The 20,974-nt window shown below is 41.9% G+C and overlaps 1 protein-coding gene across 1 annotated transcript in view; it reads left to right on the top strand.

Annotated features, from left to right (window-relative positions):
- The window catches only part of LOC142296862 (vertebrate ancient opsin-like), a 333,662-nt gene extending 318,153 nt beyond the window's left edge, over positions 1–15,509 (top strand). The window contains exon 4 of the mRNA XM_075340928.1: positions 12,317–15,509. Coding sequence (XP_075197043.1) covers positions 12,317–12,604 — 288 coding nt within the window. The 3' untranslated portion in view covers positions 12,605–15,509. The remainder of the gene's footprint in view (positions 1–12,316) is intronic.
- The last annotated feature ends 5,465 nt before the right edge of the window (positions 15,510–20,974 follow it).

Here is a 20,974-nt window from a genome sequence, read left to right as displayed (position 1 = left end):
CCTGGTTTGGACCCTGCCTGACAACTACTCTTTCCTGGATAGCAGCTTTCAATAGGTAGCAATCTCCTGGACCTTGTGTGATTCCAGATCCCTGTACAGGAGTTAAAGGGTTTCAGGGTTTGTGGAATCCTGATGAGTTGGCAGCTAGCCACTAGCTATCTTGAGTCTGTGGCCCCGGGCAGATGTCACAGGAAGATACATTTAACCTCTAACATGTGGACAAGTACTTGTGGCCAGGGATGCTACATTTCTCTGACAGCACACTGGGTGAACCTTGTGGAAGACGGGAACGAGTTGGACCCTGATATAGTATGCATGGTACCGATACTAAGGATTGCAGGCCCTAGTTCCATCAGGGTTTCCTCCACCTCCTACACCAGTTCATGCACCTCCTCTTTCTTCTCATTCTCAATCTCCACATGTCATGTCGGAGTACCATATGCATATCAGTCGCAAGCTGGGAGCACTGCATCACTGCCTCATGACAACAGGCTCTGCTGAAACAAGTTTGTTAAGATGACAATCGGCACACCGCCGCTAAGTTGTGGAAAGCTATAATAGACCAGACAGATCTGGTACAACATATTTTTTATTTGATTTTTTTCCAACACAGACATTAGAGATAAATACCTTATTTTTCGCTTTATAAGACGCACTTTTGTTCACCCAAATTTTAGGGGAAAGTAGGGGGTGCATCTTATAATCCGAACATACGGGTGTGTGTGTGTGTGTGTGTGTGTGTGTGTGTGTGTTTGATGGCACATGCCCCCCCTGTGTTAGATATGGCCCCAATGCTGCTGCCCATAGTAAAATAAAAAACTCTTTATTTACCTTTTCCAGCGCTGATCTCCCGGTCTCTCTGCTGCCGCTGTGATCAGGAACGCAGAGATGATATCACTCTGCTGTGCGGAACACATGACCGGCACCGGGAACCAGGAAGTGCAGGAGCTCAGCAGCACGAAGAGAGACACGAGGGAGGACAGCACTGGAGAATGTAAGGAAAGAGTGTTTTATTTTACTATGGGCAGCAGCATGGGGGCCATATCTAACACAGGGGGGGTGTGCCATCCATAGGGGCCATATCTAACACAGGGGGAGGTGTGCCATCCATAGGGGGCCATATCTAACACGGGAGGGGTTGCCATCAATAGGGGACCATATCTAACACAGGGGGAGGTGTGCCATCTATAGGGGGCCATATCTAACACAGGGGGAGGTGTGCCATCCATAGGGGGCCATATCAAACACAGGGGGAGGTGCGCCATCCATAGGGGGCCATATCAAACACAGGGGGAGGTGTGCCATCCATAGGGGGTCATATCAAACACAGGGGGAGGTGTGCCATCCATAGGGGGCCCATATCAAACACAGGGGGACGTGTGCCATCCATAGTGGGCCATGGGCAGCACAGGGGGACGTGTGCCATCCATAGGAGACCTGTGCCAGCTGTAGGAGACATGTGCCATCTATAGGAGACCTGTGCCAGCAATAGGGGACATGTTCCAGCACAGGGGGATGTGTGCCATAAATAGGGGACGTGTTCCATCAATAGGAGACATGTGCCAGCAATAAGGGACATGTGCCATGAATGGGGGACATGTGGCATCACTGGGGGATGTGTGACAGCACAATTAAGGGGGCTAATTTTAGGATGGGGGGCTATGAGGGACATATAATCTATATGATTTGTTAGATGACACTGGCATTAGAAGACAGCGCCCATTTAACATTAAAAAAAAAATTATCTTTTCCTTCACCAATTTTGGGGGTGCGTCTTATAATCAGGTGTGTCTTATAAAGCGAAAAATTCGGTACTTCCAATTTTGACGCACGCTATAAGAAGAACTTTCTATCTCTCCTTCCTGCAGTGGAGAGGGTTAGGAGGAATATCAGAAGGCCCTAGTACACAAAATAGTACAAAAATTACCATCTGATAATGCTGGCAGCAGAGATCATTATTCTTGGGCAATGAAGGAGGAGAGATGAGGGAGATACACACCAGGGGAACACTATCAAAGGCCTGCAATAGTTTAATTTTACCCTCCCAATGTCCAGGCCATGATGCACAGGGTAGTCTGACAAGGAAGAACATTTTTTTGAAGATGGTGAAGGAGTACTAACCAACTGTACCAGTGTCCTCTGTGATTTCTCTGTGCCATACAACTATTGAATATCCAAGCTGAACACATGACATGAACTGTCCCTCTACACCTTGCTGGCCTGCCCTGCTGGTAGTATTTTGCCAGAGTGGGTTTTTACTGCTGCCAATAACATAATAACTTATACGCACATCTGCCTGTCAACTGAAAATGCTCTCTAGGCTGGCTCTTATCAAAATGAACAAGGCCTGAATTGCAACCAGCTTCTCAACCATACCGGGTGAGAGCAGTAGAACTTAAATGTTCCTTTTTTACTGGTGTATTCCCATGGACTCGTTCCCACCCAAGAAAGTGTATATGCTTCATGGGTTCTTCTTTTTATTGTCCTCCTCCACCACATCAACAAGATCACCACAGCAGCCTTCGTACAACATTTTTAGAGAGTCATCAGGTGGCCCTCATTCAAAATTTTAAGAGGGTTATCAGGCGACCCTTGCTTCATATTTTGTGTGATGCCCGCCTTCATAATTTTTTGAGGATGTTTATGAGACCTAACTCTACAATTCTCTTACATTTATAGTTATTTACCCCCAGGGGTAAATATTTTTCAGCCCTTGTACTTAGTGCATAGTCTTTACCATTCTAAGAGTTCCACTCCTTAAAAATGGGGAAAAAATATTTTCTGAGACCATTATTTATGTGTCTTCCAGGGTGTATTGCAGTACCTCCCTCTAATTTTTGGTAGCCCTTGCACTTAGTGCAAGTCTTTATGAGTCCCCAGGGGTAAATATTTTTCAGCCCTTGTGCTTAGTGCATAGTCTTTACCATTCTAAGAGTTCCACGCCTTAAAAATGGGGAAAAAATATTTTCTGAGACCATTATTTATGTGTCTTCCAGGGTGTATTGCAGTACCTCCCTCTAATTTTTGGTAGCCCTTGCACTTAGTGCAAGTCTTTATGAGTCTAGTAGTCTCACTACCTATCAATTTTAACAGAATGTGTATGAGGCCTTCCTTTATAGTTTATACACTGTATATCAAATTCCTTCTGTCTTCTAATTTTTGGCACTTCTTGCTTTGTCTGCATAGGCTTTGTGAGTTTGAGTCCCTCCTTCATAAATTAAATAGGATGTATCTGACCATGTCACAGACACCACGTTTCCAGATAAGGTACTAAAATGTTCAAATTACATTTATCGGTTACTACCATTGGGTGTAGTTTTATTTCCCCCTTTACTATGTAATCTACTGTAGTCTTGGGCGACAGAGAAATACAATGAGAGATGGCCTGGATGTCAAGCAATTGTTGAGGAAGCTTTTTTCTTTCGCTTTGTAATGTTGCCTTACATACAAATCATTATGCAGAAAAAATTGTTTCCTAATATTTTTTGCTGTAAAATCCATTTTATCTTCAGTTTTATCTGTTTTATTGTCAGTCTGTAAAAGTGGTGTAATACTCTGACCACAATGTTCGCAGCAGCGACCTGGGAGACAGAGATGTGTCCAGGCATCAGCGTTTTTGGTGCATTTTTAAGATCACAAAGATGCGCCTAAATATGTGCGTTTCCTTCTCCCAGTAAAATCTATGAGATTTCTATTTTGCTGGCCGCACTGTGCATCTTTTTTTGGCTGCATCTTGGCTGCGTTTTTGAAGATGCAGCATGTCAGTTCTTTTTGCGTTTTGCCAGCGTTTTTGATCCCTTCCAGTCAATAGATTGCCGCATTTTTGCCGCGGGAGCAGTTTTTGTACATTTTTTTCGGGCCAATAACGCTGTATCTTTGTGGTTAGAAAAGATGCAGTGTATGAACATAGCCTAAATGAGCACTGTTTTCATCTTTCCATAGCTGTGACATCAAGGTTTCACCTCAGCTCATTCTGATCGCTGCGGCTCTGTCTGCACTCACAGTTGGCAGTCATGTTCTATAACACTGCCTGTAACAGGACAGATGTAGCAGAGCTGAATTGTCGTGTGGATGACTTTGGACTTGGAGGGGTGTTTGGGGGTTAACAAAGTGGTGACAGAGTGTGCTTTTTATTTTATTTCAAATAAAGGATTTTTTGGCTGCTTGTAATTATTTGCTTTCACTTACAGATTAGTGAAGTGGGATGTCTCATAGACACCTTAAATCACTAAACTAGGGCTTAGTGGCATCTATGGGCTGCCATTAACCCCTTATTACGCCGATTGCCACCGCACCAGGGCAATCGGGAAGAGCTAGGTCCAGAGCCAGAATTGGCGCATTTTATGGATGTGCCACTTCTGGGGCGGCTGTGGGCTGCTATTGTTAGACTGGAAAGGCCAAATAAAGATGGCCCTTCCCACCCTAATAATATCAGCCCCCAGTTACCTGCTGTACCTTGGCTTGTTTTAGAAAAATGGGGGGGATCCCCACATCATTTATTTATTTATTTTTTTTTAAATAAATCAAATAATTTAAAAAAAAAAGCGTGGGATCCCCTCTATTTTTCATAATAAGTCAAGGTACAGCAGACAGCTTAGGGTTGCAGCCCACAGCTGCTGCTGTTCCTGAACTGGATATGAAAAATGGGGGGACCCCACGTCATTTTTTTACATCCCAAAAATAAAAAAAAGATAGCCAAGCCAGCTATTGATCTATCAAGCTAATTTGCTATTTCTTTCTATCTATTTTATATGTTCTATCTATTATCCATATACTATCTATCTATTTTTTTCTATCTATCCATCTACACTAGCTATCTATCTATTGTCCTATCCTATCATATTTTGTTTCTCCTTTAAAAAATGCATTAACAAAAACGCGGCAAAAACACACTATAATCACAAGCATTTTTTGTTTACAATTCCAGGCTCTCTGTGACAAGGTGCAGTTTTAGTTGTAGTTTGTGTGCAAAAAAAAAACTGCAGCGTGTGAATGTAGCCATAGCCTAACACGATGAACAAGTGTTTCGGTAGTTCATCGGATAATCAGCAGCCTATTAACATGGCAAGATAAACATGGAACAAGTGTTTTTATCAAGGCTTGTTCCCAATTACCTTGCAGTGTAAATTCCCATTATTGCTATGAGTACATGGAGTTTGTTGAGGAGGTTTTTGAAGCGGGTCACTCAAAAAAAAAAAGCCTGACAAATTGTTTAACACTAGAAGTCCCAGAGAGGAGTCATTTAACATTTCTACCATTGAAACCCTATGGAGCTCGAAATTCCTGGGACTTCTAGTGTTAAAAAAAAGTTTGAAAGACTCTTCCTATTCATTTTCATGCATTCAGTCTTTTGGACTTCTTTTTTCTCTTTCCGATTTCAAAAAATGCCTGTTCGAAAAAAAAAAAAGTTCATGTCACTTCTTTGAAATGACTTCTGATGGAATCTGCTCCAAACTTGGCATTGTCTAATCAAAAGAATGCAAACCGTGACTGCATGAAACAACACTTTCAAAATGTTTCAAAAACTTTTTAACACAGCTTCAGAAAAGAAAAACTCCTCGAAGATCTCCTGAAAGAAGGAGCCTTTCCTGAAGGAGTTTCTACTTGAAAAACCATAATCTGTACATGTGTGCACATAACCTAAAAGTGATCATTTGGGCTATGCCAGAGAGGAATGGCATTCTCTGGAATAAGACAAATATAAAGTCTAATATTTATTTTAGGTATTCTTTTTCTGTTAAAAATATGAAAACTGGAGCATCAGTTATTTATCAGCCGTTTTGACAATAGCAAGACATTAGAAAGTGGTTAAAAGGGAATAATAATAATGTAATTAAAAAAAACTATTTTATGTGTTTAACCGAAAATATTTTACTAATATTAATGACTTTGTATGATTCAAAATATTGTGTTCTTTAAACAAGTATTACCTTCCTAAGTTTAAACTTTCTAATCTAACTGCCGGGACCACAACCAGTCCTGAGCATAAAGGGGCTGAAGCATCTAATCTAAATAGGGCCTTTATGTAGTTCCATCAATAGAGAGCGATTGGGATCATAGTCACGCAGCCAAAAAATAGTGAAGCTGATTCAGTGCTAAGCTGGTGTTATAGCCCTTTCATTATCATAATTGGTAGGGGTCCCTGCAGCCAGGTCAGGACTCAATGAGCAGAAATCGATGACGTATCCTCATGGCTAGAGATGAGTAAACTTTTTGAAGTTCGGTTCGGAGGGCACAATCAAATCTTAGATAAGGTTTGGTTTGTGACCCTGACTTGATCTGAACCTCAATTGAATTCTGTAATTGGGCAGTTTGTGGCTCCAACCACATGCTGCCAGCCATAAGAAGAACATTTCCAGTAGAGGGTGGGGTTGGTTTTTTAAAATGTATTTATTTTTTGTATGTGTGTGTGTGTGTGTGTGTGTGCACTTCATCTGATCACGGTGATTTTACCCCCCCCCCAGTGTGAGCCATTCAAACATTGCACACCGCTTGCACCGGGCTAAGTATCACTCATTCCCAAGCACAGTGCTGCTCACTTGAGTGGTTTGCATTCGTAACTTACTTGAATTTTGAACCCGAACTTTGTTTTTTTGGTGTTCAGTTTCTGAACTCGAACTTTAAACCACGAACCTCAGGTTTGTTCATCTCTACTCATGGGACATGCAGTCATATGAAAAAGTTTGATCACCCCTATTAATGTTAACCTTTTTTCTTTATAACACTTTTGGTTTTTGCAACAGCTATTTCAGTTTCATATATCTAATAACTGATGGACTCAGTAATATTTCTGGATTGAAATGAGGTTTATTGTACTAACAGAAATGTGTAATCTGCATTTAAACAAAATTTGACCGGTGCAAAAGTATGGGCACCCTTATCAATTTCTTGATTTGAACACTCCTAACTACTTTTTACTGACTTACTAAAGCACTAAATTGGTTTTGTAGCCTCATTGAGCTTTGAACTTCATAGGCAGGTGTATCCAATCATGAGAAAAGGTTTTTAAGGTGGCCACTTGTAAGTTGTTCTCCTATTTGAATCTCCTATGAAGAGTGGCATCATGGGCTCCTCAAAACAACTCTCAAATGATCTGAAAACAAAGATTATTCAACATACTTGTTCAGGGGAAGGATACAAAAAGTTGTCTCAGAGATTTAAACTGTCAGTTTCCACTGTGAGGAACATAGTAAGGAAATGGAAGAACACAAGTACAGTTCTTGTTAAGCCCAGAAGTGGCAGGCCAAGAAAAATATCAGAAAGGCAGAGAAGAAGAATGGTGAGAACAGTCAAGGACAATCCACAGACCACCTCCAAAGACCTGCAGCATCATCTTGCTGCAGATGGTGTCAATGTGCATCGGTCAACAATACAGCACACATTGCAGAAGGAAATGCTGTATGGGAGAGTGATGTGAAAGAAGCAATTTCTGCAAGCACGCCACAAACAGAGTCGCCTGAGGTATGCAAGAGCACATTTGGACAAGCCAGTTACATTTTGGAAGAAGCTCCTGTGGACTGATGAAACAAAGATTGAGTTGTTTGGTCATACAAAAAGGCGTTATGCATGGAGGCAAAGAAACACGGCATTCCAAGAAAAGCACTTGCTACCCACAGTAAAATTTGGTGGAGGTTCCATCATGCTTTGGGACTGTGTGGCCAATGCCGGCACCGGGAATCTTGTTAAAGTTGAGGGTCGCATGGATTCAACTCAGTATCAGCAGATTCTTGACAATAATGTACAAGAATCAGTGACGAAGTTGAAGTTACTCAGGGGATGGATATTTCAGAAAGACAATGATCCAAAACACCACTCCAAATCTACTCAGACATTCATGCAGAGGAACAATTACAATGTTCTGGAATGGCCATCCCAGTCCCCAGACCTGAATATCATTGAAAATCTGTGGAATGATTTGAAGCATGCTGTCCATGCCCGGCGACCATCAAACTTAACTGAACTGGAATTGTTTTTTAAACAGGAATGGTCAAATATACCTTCATCCATGATCCAGGATTTCATTAAAAGCTACAGGAAGAGACTAGAGGCTGTTATTTTTGCAAAAGGAGGATCTAGAAAATATTAATCTCACTTTTATGTTGAGGTGCCCATACTTTTGCAAATTTTGTTTAAATGCGGATTGCACATTGCACATTTTCACAATAAACCTCATTTCAATCCAGAAATATTACTCAGCCCATCAGTTATTAGATATATGAAACTGAAATAGCTGTTGCAAAAACCCAAATTGTTATAAAAAAAAAAGGTTAACATTAATAGGGGTGCCCAAACTTTTTCATATGACTGAATTGTCGTTTTATTGGATACTTTTATGGTCACTGAGGAGTGGTGAGCGTCCAGGATTGGACCCACTAGACCATAAACTGGACACCCCCGGAGGAGCTAACCTGGAGCTAGCCCCTATACAGAGACTTTCAGACTCAGTCCCAGGGAGCCTATATGCAAGATAGCCATGACAAGTGGTATCGGCTCTTACGGACAGGAGAGTCTCAGAAGTCTGATATGGATTTGCTCAGATGTGGGGCGGAGGTGGTGACTCAGATATGGCAGTACGGAGGTGGTGACTCAGACGTGGCAACATGGAGGAGGTGACTTAGAAGTGGCAGCACAGAGGTAGAGACTCAGATGGGCAGCACAGAGGTGGTGACTCAGACGTGGCAGCATGGAGGTGGTGGTAACTCAGACAAGGCAGCATGGAGGTTGTGGTAACTACAGGCTCTAGGAAGACACACAAGTTAGTAGGTACAGGTAACTGGTAGTAGAACGCAAGATGCAGGACTAGACACAGTAATGGGTACGAGACCTGAGAAATAGCAACACACTACAGATAGGGGAAATGCCTGAGCAATGTTGCCTAAGAAGGGAGATCCTTAAGTACCTTCAGAGTGATTGCTGACCTCAAGGGTCACTTCCGGGTAATAGGACGCCAGCCCTTTAAGAAAGGGGGCATGGCGATTGGCACACCCTTCAGGCGCTTCCAGAAGGCCTGTTTGTGGCCTGGAAGCAAGAGGAGGCTGCGACAGAGCCCTGGGCAGGAATGAGATGCATAGACCCACTGGGCAGGTGAGGAGAATGGTGCCCCCACCAAGGCATGAAAGCGGGAGCGTGGGGGGGGCGCAGCACCAGGACTGGGCGCTACAGATACACCAACCAATCTTTAACCAAGCTAAAGGTTTTTCAGTTAGAATTATCTTTAAAATTATTTATCCTCCAAATAGATATCATAATGCCTCATTTAGATTTCATTTCACTCAATGAGACAAGAGTAATAACAGTTGTAAAGATTTCACTTTTCTCATAGCTTTAACAGAAATAACAAGATGGGCATTGAAAGAGTGTTGCTTGGCTCAAATTGATTTTTTTTGTTGTATTATATTTAATATTGCCCTTGCAGCACACTGCATCTCATCTTCATCTATTCCTTTTTGATACAAATGGCTTTTTTTTTAATAAAAACCTTCTCTTGGCCACTCTGTGATAAATTGTTGGTGATAATTGTTTTTTTTTTAAATTTCTAATGTCATTAGTCAGCTGAGGATCTTCTGTAGTTAATACTAAGTCACCTTAAATCAGAGTAATAGGCATGATTAACATAGCCAAGGTCCAAAATGTTGTATTATACAGAACAAATAAATGCAAGTCTTGATCACTTCTCTAAAGCCAAGATGAGTTGCTGTTTGCTTCTGAACACCATTCTGATAGAAGAGAAATCCAATCTATTTAAAAGAAGATTTTGGGTATTTACAGTAAAATCTCTTCCTAGGAGCCATCGTTGGGGGACACACAAAACCATGGAACATCCCAATGGCATTTCCATGAGTGGGGCGAGAAAGGACTAGATAAAATAGAAGAGCAGAGGCAAGAATCTCGGGTTGAAAACTGGCCACTGTAATTTGTAAAACCTTTCTGCCCAGGCCTGAAACCACTAGTGATGAGCAAACCCATGGATATTTGGGTTTGCCAGATCAGCACGAACTAAATGAAAATTCGGGTTCAGCTGGAAACTTGACCATGAACAACCAACCCCATACAAGTCAATAGAGATGAGAAGTTTGCAGCTGTAAAATGGCTGTACAATAGCCATAGTAAGTGCTAGGTGGCTGTGATGAAGTTAAAAAGTATTAACAGCAGGACAGTTATACATACCATGTCTCCTGGAGGATCACGCTACAGTCAGACTCTCTTCCAGGCCTGCTTATTAACCTTTATGAATATCCCCTGCTTCCCCCGCCCATCCTCTGTGTAAACAGTCTATGATTAGTCTGTGATTAGTGATTAAGGGCACTGTGTGCCCCAAAACTGCGTCAGGTTACGTGTGGCGTGTACCTTGACACATGCTTTATCTGCACTCAGTATCTATATATGGGGCACCCTGTGTCATTATTTTTATTTATTTATTATTACACATTACTCGGGAAAACAGCATGTATGAGGGCAATCAATCAAAGATGCCAGCACGCTGGTAGTCTGACTTCAGCCAATCAAACACTGTCACAGATGGTGGGTGGAGGAAGCAGTGAATATGTATGAGATGTAATAAGTGGACTTAGAAGCAGTGTTACAAGCCGCTACGACTTGTAAATATGTCCAGCTTTAACCGTTTTGCTTCCTTTTTTTTGGCCCATTCACAACAATGCCAATACAAGGATTAAAAGGGCAGAGACCTGACTAAGATAAAACTGAGGAACAGACTGGACTCTGGGTCCAACAGCAAGAAGGGCGGGGGGAAGGGGAGAGCAGGGCTTCCTTGCTCTGTGAAAGATCAAACACCTGATTGGAGAAACCAGAAGCTGTTAGGAAAAAAGTTGATCAGGAAACAGGAAAGGAAGTTTCCAGAAATTTTCTATGAGAAAGTAAATTACCTAAACTATTCATAGACCCAATTACTTAGATCAAGTAGAGAAAGCAAAGGATGGTATTCCCACAGTGACAGAGACAATTACTGAGGGTCGCAGGACTTGGATACAAACACCCTATAATGTATATAATGCCACCAGATAGATATTTGGTGCTTAGCCATACATTAATATAGAAGAGATTGCCTGAAGAGGCAACCACTTCTCCTGTTAAGGGTCTTTCAAGGGATAGGGAGAAAGGGGTCTGTTACATACACCATGGATGTGAACTGCTGAAACATTGGCACACAATGTACATCCCATGACCAGATACCTCTGTGAAGACTGATTGGGATACAGAAAGATGAATGACATGGCATAGTTAATTAGATCCAAAGGCAGCTCAACTGAGATCTTACCAAACTATAAGAAGCAAATGAACAGCTGTGAGAACTCAAAGAAGAAGGGAAGGCTATTTTGAGTTGTATGGTACTTGAATAAGTTCCCATACTGGCATCCATCATCTTGATCTTTCAATGATTGGAAGGGCCTCTTGTGAGGAATGGGAACTCTTGGTTGTGTAAAATGAAGGTGCGTGCTTCAGACAACTTGACACTGGGTAGAGATAGGAAAGGACTATGACTTGCAGAAAGTCAATTCCAAACAAAAAGTGTGCTTTGAGAGGAATGAAAAAACTCTTGGAGCATGCAGAGAAGAACCATATAAGATTCGCTTAAGGGAGGCTAAAATTGCTTAGGTGCAAGAAAATGGGCGCAGACATGATCTTCGTGAAGACACTGGGAGAGTGACTAAGCCGAAGGGAATGCTGTGAACTGACAGAGGAAACCTTGGGCTTTCTGACAGACCAGGAGAAAGAAAGAATGGCAGCATCTTCAAGTACACTGAGTGGAAGAATCCCGTGGATTCCATGGACGTTAACCCGGTAGCAGAGATTCCACCCTGGAGGTACACGCCAGTAAGAGAGGGAGAGATCCAGGGCGGTACTGTCCTACAGTTGGATTGAAAGAGGTCTAAAAGAAAACCTGAGGATTCAGAGAAATGGGATGACAAAAGGGGAAAACACATACAACTCCCTGTGGAGTTGTGTCGTGGGCAGGGGACAGATCACAACCGGGGGGCCGCTCGAGGCACTCGGATCCGGGCGGTGGTTGTGGCTCGAGTGGCAGTCGGATTTTATTTGGGTGAACGATATAAGACTTCCTTTACAGGATCAAATGGGATTTTTTGTTTGTTTTTTTTGCTGGAGATGTATGACATTTAGGGTTACAAATAAAACTATCACTGGAGAGAGTGCCCCTTTATTTTTAGAAGAGGTAATTTTTCCTGTTATTATCTGATTGATCAGTTTCATATAAGGAAATATACAACAATATCAAGTACAAGATGTATTGACTGTATATTTATGATAAATATATAACAGTTGTCTTTTCTTTCTACAGTTTCACAGATGCTTCCTTGCCCTTCTTCGTTGTAGCAATGCACCCCAAAGCTCCAGTAATAAATTTTCATCAAAATCTACTAAGATTTGCTTGGCTACACGTAAACTACCAGATAACGTCACAATCAATGCTACTCCCTCTAAACACGCTACTTCAGAGGAGGAAAACACGCAAGTGAACAATGCAGAAACAAAGGAGGTCACCAGCTGCCAAAGAAACACCAGTAACCAAATGTGTCCGTTGCCTGAAACTCAAGCAGTGACTCTAGTCGTTCAATATATGGAATGATATTAATCCTTTATGTAAAGGCCAGGAGGACGGTGTGGGGCAGGGAAAGCTCTGTATCAATGTTTCCAGATATACAGTACCTTCCAGTTTAAAATGTGTAAGAAAACCCGTCAGCTCGCGAGACTTGTCTCTTCTAGTAAATGCCTGTGGCTTTCCCCTTTTTCTTAGATCGGTGGAGCTGTTTCTCCATTATTCCTCCCAGAAATTTCTGAATAAATTAACATCTGTTGATACCAGTTGGGGTGTGATTCTACATACCCCCAAGAATCAGCACTCACTGAACAGTGTCAGTATGTGTGTGTGTGTATATATGAAGTGAAAGCTGCACACCAAATTCAGAGAAATATGAACAAGCATAACTGCTTGTCTATAAGGAATGAAAAATACAATTAGCCATATGAAAAATGGAAAAAAAAATTAAGTGTGACATTGCACAACTGCTGAGGATTATTTGAAAAAAAGAGATATTTAGCTAATGTATTGATCAATTCATTACTGCCCAATAAACAACTTCACAGTAATCTCTTATTTATGGGGTCCCTAACCAAATGTTACCTCTATATGCGGTTAAAACCTGCTTGTGTGCATGGGTACCTAACCAAATGTTACCTCTATATGCGGTTAAAACCTGCTTGTGTGCATGGGTACCTAACCAAATGTTACCTCTATGTGCGGTTGAAGCCTGCTTTGTATGGGAAGCAAGGGACCTGGCTATATAGGAAGTTGAATAATCATGGCTAAAGGGCGGGACTGGGTTCTCAGACAGTAAAAAAACTGCATAACAATCAAAATGACTGCTGGAACATCATTGTAAATGTGAACAGGGTGTTAGCCAAAAAATACACAATCTATATGAAGTGAAAGCTGCACACCAAATTCAGAGAAATATGAACAAGCATAATTACTTTATAATACATAAGGAATGAAATATACAACTAGCCATATGAAAAATGGAAAAAAGATTTAAATGTGACATTGCATAACTGCTCAGGATTATTTGAAAAAAAAAGAGATATTTAGCTAATGTATTGATCAATTCATTACTGCCCCATTACCAACTTCACGGTAATCTCTTATTTATGGGCTCCCTATGTTACCTCTATATGCGGTTAAAACCTAAATTAACATCTGTTGATACCAGTTGGGGGTGTGATTCTACATACCCCCAACAATCAGCACTGACTGAACAGTGTCAGTATGTGTGTGTGGACACGCCTCTGTATGGGCACGCTTCTCTGATACGCGGAATGGTAACACCCAATTGTCACTATATTGACACAATACCAAGAACTACAGTAGAGACCAAACGTTTTGCATTTATTTTTTAAGTGTGATTACTTCTCTCTGGTTCTTGGGATGTGATTTTCCTGGTGATGAATTGAAAGTGCATGAAGTTGTCATCATGTACATTAAGACCTTAATTTCAACCCAAATGCTTTTGAATATAGGTATGGTCATTTAATTAAAGAAAACTGACTTCTAAAGGTTTTGCATATAGTATTTATTGATCACAATACAGAGAGTAATTAATTGTGTACAATGCCATATCTTAGTATTTTGTAGCATAACCTCTTGCTTTATTAACTGCACCACACGATGAGGCATTTAAGCCACGAGGCTATTCAAGACGTCTTGAGGGGTCTTGCTCCATTGCATTTACAAATCTGCAAACAATTCATCTTTATTGCTATGCGTAAGGGTCCCAACTCACCACTCTAAGGCCGGCTTCACACTTGGGATTAACTCGCATGAGTGCAGTGTAAGAAAATCTCGCATTGCACTCGGACCAATGTTAATCAATGAGGCAGCTCCCATCTGCTATTTTTTTCTCACTCCAAATCGGACTGAAAAAAAAATCGCAGCATGCTGCCTTTTGGTGAGTTTCTCGCACGAGTCTCTTTAATGAAAGTCTATGGGTGCGTGAAAAAAAAAGGATGTCACACGGACGGCACATACACCATCCTAATGACATCCGTTTTTCTCAATACATTTCACGCATGTAGCAGAGAACACTGTAAATGCTCCTGTACATAACAGTACATGAATAGCAGCTGCTGAGGAAAAAAACTGCACACTGACAGCACACTAATGAAATGTGAGAAGAAATCGTCCGACTTTCTAGCAAGAGAATCGGACCCATTTTACACTCGCAAGTGTGATTCCAGCCTAATGCCTCTTTCACACCTCAGTATTTTGCATCAGTGTGTCATTACTATTTGGATACCAAATCCAGGCGTGTCTCCAAAACGCATAACAGGTGTCAGTCTTTCAATTATAGTTCTTCTATCTAAGTTCCACTCCTGATTTTGGCATAGAAACACTGACAAAACATTGATGCAAAATACTAATGTGTGAAAGAGACCTAACTCATCCCAGAGGTGTTCTATAGGGTGTAAATCAGGTGATTGGCTCGGCCATTGAAACAGGTGAACATTTTTCTTTGCTAACAAATTTTTCACTAAATTAGATGTGTGCTTAGGATCATTGCCTTGCTGGAATTTTCAGCACCTGCCCACATTTTACCATGTGGCAGCATTACATTCTCCAGTACATGGTAGCATTCATATTTCAATCAATTGTATGCAGAGGGCAGATGCAGCCCCAAACCATGACATTGCCACCACCATGTTTCACTGTAGGTGTTTGATACTTTACAGCACTACATTTTCCAGTTGGCCGGTATATACAGTGCTGCCATCACTACCAAACAGCAGAAAGAACTGTGGAAAAAAGCGCACATAGGGTCTTATCCGATGATAAATGGAGATATAACAAACAGGACAGGTACTCACCTGCTATAGTTGTGACAGGCACAACTCCTGGGAAAGCCAAAACAATTGAATGTAAAGAAAGCGGTCAGCTGCAGCCCCGATAAAGCCGTGGAGAAAAAACAATTGAGATTAAGAATCGGGTTTGATGCTGCGCTAAAAACCACAATATCCAAGGTTGTAAAAAAACTTTTTCTTTATTTCCAAAGGTCTATGCGTTTCAAAGGCATGTCCGCCTTCTTCATCAGGACAAGGAAAAATAAGGACAAGGGGCTGTTCTTTTATTTTTCCTTGTCCTGATGAAGAAGGCGGACATGCCTTTGAAACGCGTAGACCTTTGGAAATAAAGAAAAAGTTTTTTTACAACCTTGGATATTGTGGTTTTTAGCGCAGCATCAAACCCGATTCTTTATCTCAGTTGTTTTTTATCACTACCAAACAGATTGTACTTGCATTTATCCAACCACAACACCTCAGACCAATCTGTCTCTTTCCGTTGGCTGTGCTCTTTGGCAAACTCAAGTCAGACCTTCTGGTTCTTTGTAGAGATGAAAGGCTTCTTGACTGTACCTCATGCATTCAAGCTTACTGTTCTTAGCCATAGCACCACAGTTTGGTGACTCACTTTCACCCCATATTCTTCATTCATTTCATGTGAAATCTGTACAACATTTTTATGGACATCAGATACAGACTTTTACTTAATAATGTGATCAACTTTGGAGGACGTTTTCCATGGTCGTCCACATCTAGGTTTGTCAGCTGTTCCATAACCTTCTTTTTTTATTATATGTGACACATGATCAGTTAAACTCCATAGCTCCTCTTTTTGGCTTTTGTCTGACTTCACTCTCAGAATAATAAGCTTTCTGACATCTGGTGATACATTTGTCTTTGTCTTTGCCATGTTTTATCCAATAAACACACACAAAAAAATTAGGCAAAGTTGGGCTACCCATAACAAAATATACAAAACATTTGGCCCAGCAAATGTGGGAAACTAACACATAAAGGGATAAAACAGCGTCAAATACAATTTTAATCCTTAGAGCTGAAATCCATTTCCTACCGGTTTACTAAAATCACCAAGAAAATGGCATCACAACAACCAGACAGAATTAATCACACTTTTAAAAAAAAAAAAATGCAAAACTTTTGGTCGCTACTGTATAAATGAGAAACATTGCAATAAATAATGCAATTTTTTACTAAAACAGACAAGTCAAAGATGATGATGGGTTACCCTTCATTGACTCTGTTCTGTACATATGTACATTTCAAAATCCTGCTGCAGTTTATAGGAGACTTTTATTCTATGAAGGAAGTTACTGGTCTAGGCTTTGTAGGATCATAGTTTACAGTATACAGTATATTGAATTTACTGCATGGTTTTGCTTATTTTGAGGCCTTTAGTTAAATGCTCAGTTCTGGAGCTGCCCCACCTTCTGATAGTGGCCGCGGTATGGACATCCGCCATTCATCGATTTGAATGGGAGGCAGATATGCAGTACCCAGCCGGCTATCAGTTGACGGGGCAGTTCCAGAACTGAGCATTTCCAGCTGCTTCCTACCGCCGCTGACACCAAAAACAGCTAATCGGCGGAAGCATCAGGTATCGAACTCGGCCGACCAGACATTGATGACCTATCCTAAAGCTAGGCCATCAATGTAAAAGCAGTGGACAACCTCTTTAAAGGGAACCTGTCAGGTCATATATGCGTTCTGAACTATAAGCAGTGGGTTGTGTGGCCTAATAACCCCTTCCTATCCATCCCTGTGCATCTGTGCAGGAGTCTTCTGAGCATGCACAGTGCGCCTCTGAAGTGGAGAAGCAAGCACCCTGATGACGGCTGCAGGAATGGTAAGTACGCACGCTCGGGATCTGAAGACTCTGATGGTGACATCGCACATCTAAATCCATGGTATCACGCCCACAGGGCGATGTGGCGCCCATGGGGATAGAGACCCTGCTCATTTACATAGGAAATATGTAAGTAATTTAACGTTTTTTATTACTTTCATATTCCACAATATTACAACACAGGGATGGGTAGGTAGAGGTTATTAGGCCACACAACACACTGCTAATAGCTCAGAATGCATATATGACCTGACAGGTTCCCTTTAAGTGCACCAAGGCACATGGGCCATTGATAGCTAATGACTAAATAGAAATGTAGATGTGCTGATTATAATCCAAAGTTGGATTTGCCATCTGAAACAAGCCATAGCAATATCATAACATATTATATGTGGCTGCAGGTATGCCAACTACGTCATGCTCATATAAAAAGTTATCAAGATGAGTAAAGAGACTCTACGGAATTGAATAGTGAGTGTGAATCTCCTAGGAACCTGTGTGTTACATTATAAAACATTTGTATGTGTATGTTTCATGGTACATAATGCCCTAGACAATGTACACTGCTGGGAAATCAAGAACATGGTAAAATGAATTGCTCATAGGAATCTAATAAATCTAGTATATTAAAAACATTTTAGGATATAACTAATAAAAATGTACATTTTTACCTATTTATTTTTGATAGGATGTTGTAGAATTATTACCGGGACAGAAAATATGTATGTTTGCCTTTACGTCTATATGTGATATAAAAGTTTGTCGTTAAAACATGCAAAAACAATAATGCCTGTACTCATATATATGTTCTATGAAATAATATGCAAAATAATTCCTTGTCTTTGTATGTAAAGTACTGACATGCATATGAATGTAGTTTTTATGTCTTTGTTCCTGGCTAATGAGGTCAGACCTCAAAATATTGAAGTGTTACACAAGCTTATTCTTTTGTTGCAATTTTTTTTAAAGGGGGTTTTCCAATTCTATGAAACTTATGACCTAATTTATGTATGAGTTAAGCTATAGCCGACATAGGGAGAAGTGAGGAGTGGCTGCAGCTGAGGTTTCAACTACCTGTTAGATCACTGCAAGATAGAAATGAACCTTAACCCCTTCAGTACCTGATGTAATTAATTATGCTCCAACTCAGAGTAAATTGTCAGCAGGCACTAAAGCAGATCTGAGTTCTACAATATGCTGTGACCTTTTGATCCCAGATCCCCCGAGATAAAATCAGGCCATGACACACTCATGACAGTACCCTCTCCCTTCTACTAGGGGCCTCCAGAACCTCAGGACCAGGTGTTACGGATGGACCTACTGATATGGTAAGAGTTGAGAGTACACCGATATCAGAGGTCAGGGTCCACCGTGCAGTGGTGGTAAACTGCAGCTGATAGCCTAAAGGACCCGTTACATGCAACGATGTATCTAACGATATATCGCTGGGGTCACGGATTCTGTGATGCACATCCGGCATTGTTAGCGACTTCGTTGCGTGTGACACCAATGAGCGACCGTTAATGATCAAAAATACTCACCTTATTGTTGATCGTTGACACGTCGTTCATTTTAAAAAAATCATTGATTGTTGCAGGACGGAGGATGTTCATCGTTCCCGAGGCAGCACACATTGCTACATGTGACACTTCGGGAACGATGAACTACAGCTTACCTGCGGCTGCCGCCAATGAGGAAGGAAAGAGGTGGGCATGATGTTACGGCCGCTCATCTCCGCCCCTCCGCTTTTATTGGGCGGCCGCTTTGTGACGCCGCACGAACCGCCCCCTTAGAAAGGAGACGGTTCGCCGGCAACAGCGACGTCGCTAGGCAGGTAAGTCCGTGTGACGGCTCCTAACGATTTTGTGTGCCACGGGCAGCGATTTGCCCGTAACGCACAAACGACGAGAATGGGTGCTTTCACCAGTGATATCGCTGCATGTAAAGCCCCCTTTAGGCTGTACTGACCTTCAGCAAAACCCCGGAGGTAGATAGACAAGTTACAAGTCACACAAGTGCAAGCGCAGGTTTTCAAACACTCAGCGTAAGGATATGAACCTTCGAATACAATCTTTGTGTTCTAAGTCACACAGAAGCTACAGTAAAGTTTAGTAGGATCCTGTTGCTTCACGGGTAATAATGAATAAAGGACTGATCCCTGTTTAGAGACAAGACCAGATAAGGGACTTAATATACTAAGGACTGGACCGGTTTATTCACAGGACCATCAAAGGCGCTATGCTCTCCTGTATCTTCACAGAAGTAGCTATATACAGCATACACAGTATGGATAGGGATGTAAATGCGAACACTACCCGTGTTCCGGTAGCATATGCTCTGGCTATATGCGTGTAGGGTATTGTCCCTATATCGGATTGTCATAATGTATAGCCGGTCAACCACCGGTCCCTTAGCGGTACAGCCTCAATATCCCTGGAACCCAGCCTAACTCGGTCTAGATGTGACCGCGACGCCTCACCCTTACCTCCCTACTGACCCTCAATCAGTCCGGTAGGACTTTACTGCATATCCCTATCTAAGGTAGCTGTGTGTTGCCCTCGCAAATTTAAGTCAGACCTTTCAGTTCTTTGTAGAGTTTAAAGGCTTCTTGACTGGACCTTGTGCATTCAAGCCTACTGTTCATAGCCATAGCACCACAGTTTGGTGACTCACTTTATCCCCATATTCTTCATTCATTTCATGTGAAATCTGTACAGCATTTTTATGGACATCAGATATAGACTTTTACTTAATTAATTTGTGATCAACTTTGGAGGAAGTTTTCTGCGGTCGTCCATATCTAGGTTTGTCAACTGGTCCATAACCATCTTTTTCTTTCTTTATTATATGTGGCACTTGACTCTGAGATCAGTTGAACTACATAGATCCTCTTTTTGGCTTTTGTCTGACTTCCCTCTCTGAATAATAAGCTTCCTGACATCTGGTGATAAATTTGGCTTTGGTACAACCCCGATATCCCTGGAACCAAGCCTAACTCGGTATAGATGTGACCGCGAAGCCTCACCCTTATCTACCTACTGGCCCTATCTAAGGTAGCTGTGTGTTGCTGCATGCACAAAGACAAGTGTGCACCTCCATGTAGGCGTCAGGGCTATTTATCACCTCTGTACCGCCCACAAGATGGAGGAACCACATGCAGCCTGCCGCTTTGGCCAATAAGAGCCTTACATGTGACTGATTATGTCACCGCAGCCAATAGAAACTTGCCACGCCACTGATGATGTCACCGCGGCCAATAGAAACTTGTCACATCACTGATGATGTCACCACGGCCAATAGAAACTTGCCAGGTCACTGATGATGATGTCACTGCGGCCAATAGAAACTTGCAACATCACTGACATGCTCAGATAATAGCAAAAGACTGCACATGCTCAGTAAGTTCTTTTTGACACTTAAGGGTACTTTACACGCTGGGATATCGGTACCGATATCGCTAGCGAGCGTACCCGCCACGGTCGGTTGTGCGTCACGGGCAAATCGCTGCCTGTGGCGCACAACATCGTTAACACCCATCACACGGACTTACCTTCCCTGCGACGTCGCTCTGGCCGGCGACCCACCTCCTTTCTAAGGGGGTAGTTTGTGCGGCATTACAGCGACGTCACACGCCAGCCGTCTAATAGCAGAGAAGGGACGGAGATGAGTGGCCGGAACATGCTGTCCACCTCCTTCCTTCCTCATTGCCGGTGGATGAAGGTAAGGAGATGTTCGTCGTTC

The sequence above is a fragment of the Anomaloglossus baeobatrachus genome, chromosome 3 (assembly GCF_048569485.1).
Source record: "Anomaloglossus baeobatrachus isolate aAnoBae1 chromosome 3, aAnoBae1.hap1, whole genome shotgun sequence".
Taxonomy (NCBI): Eukaryota; Metazoa; Chordata; class Amphibia; order Anura; family Aromobatidae; genus Anomaloglossus; species Anomaloglossus baeobatrachus.
The sequence above is the reverse complement of the archived record's forward strand: the minus strand, read 5'-3'. Positions and strand labels throughout refer to the sequence as shown.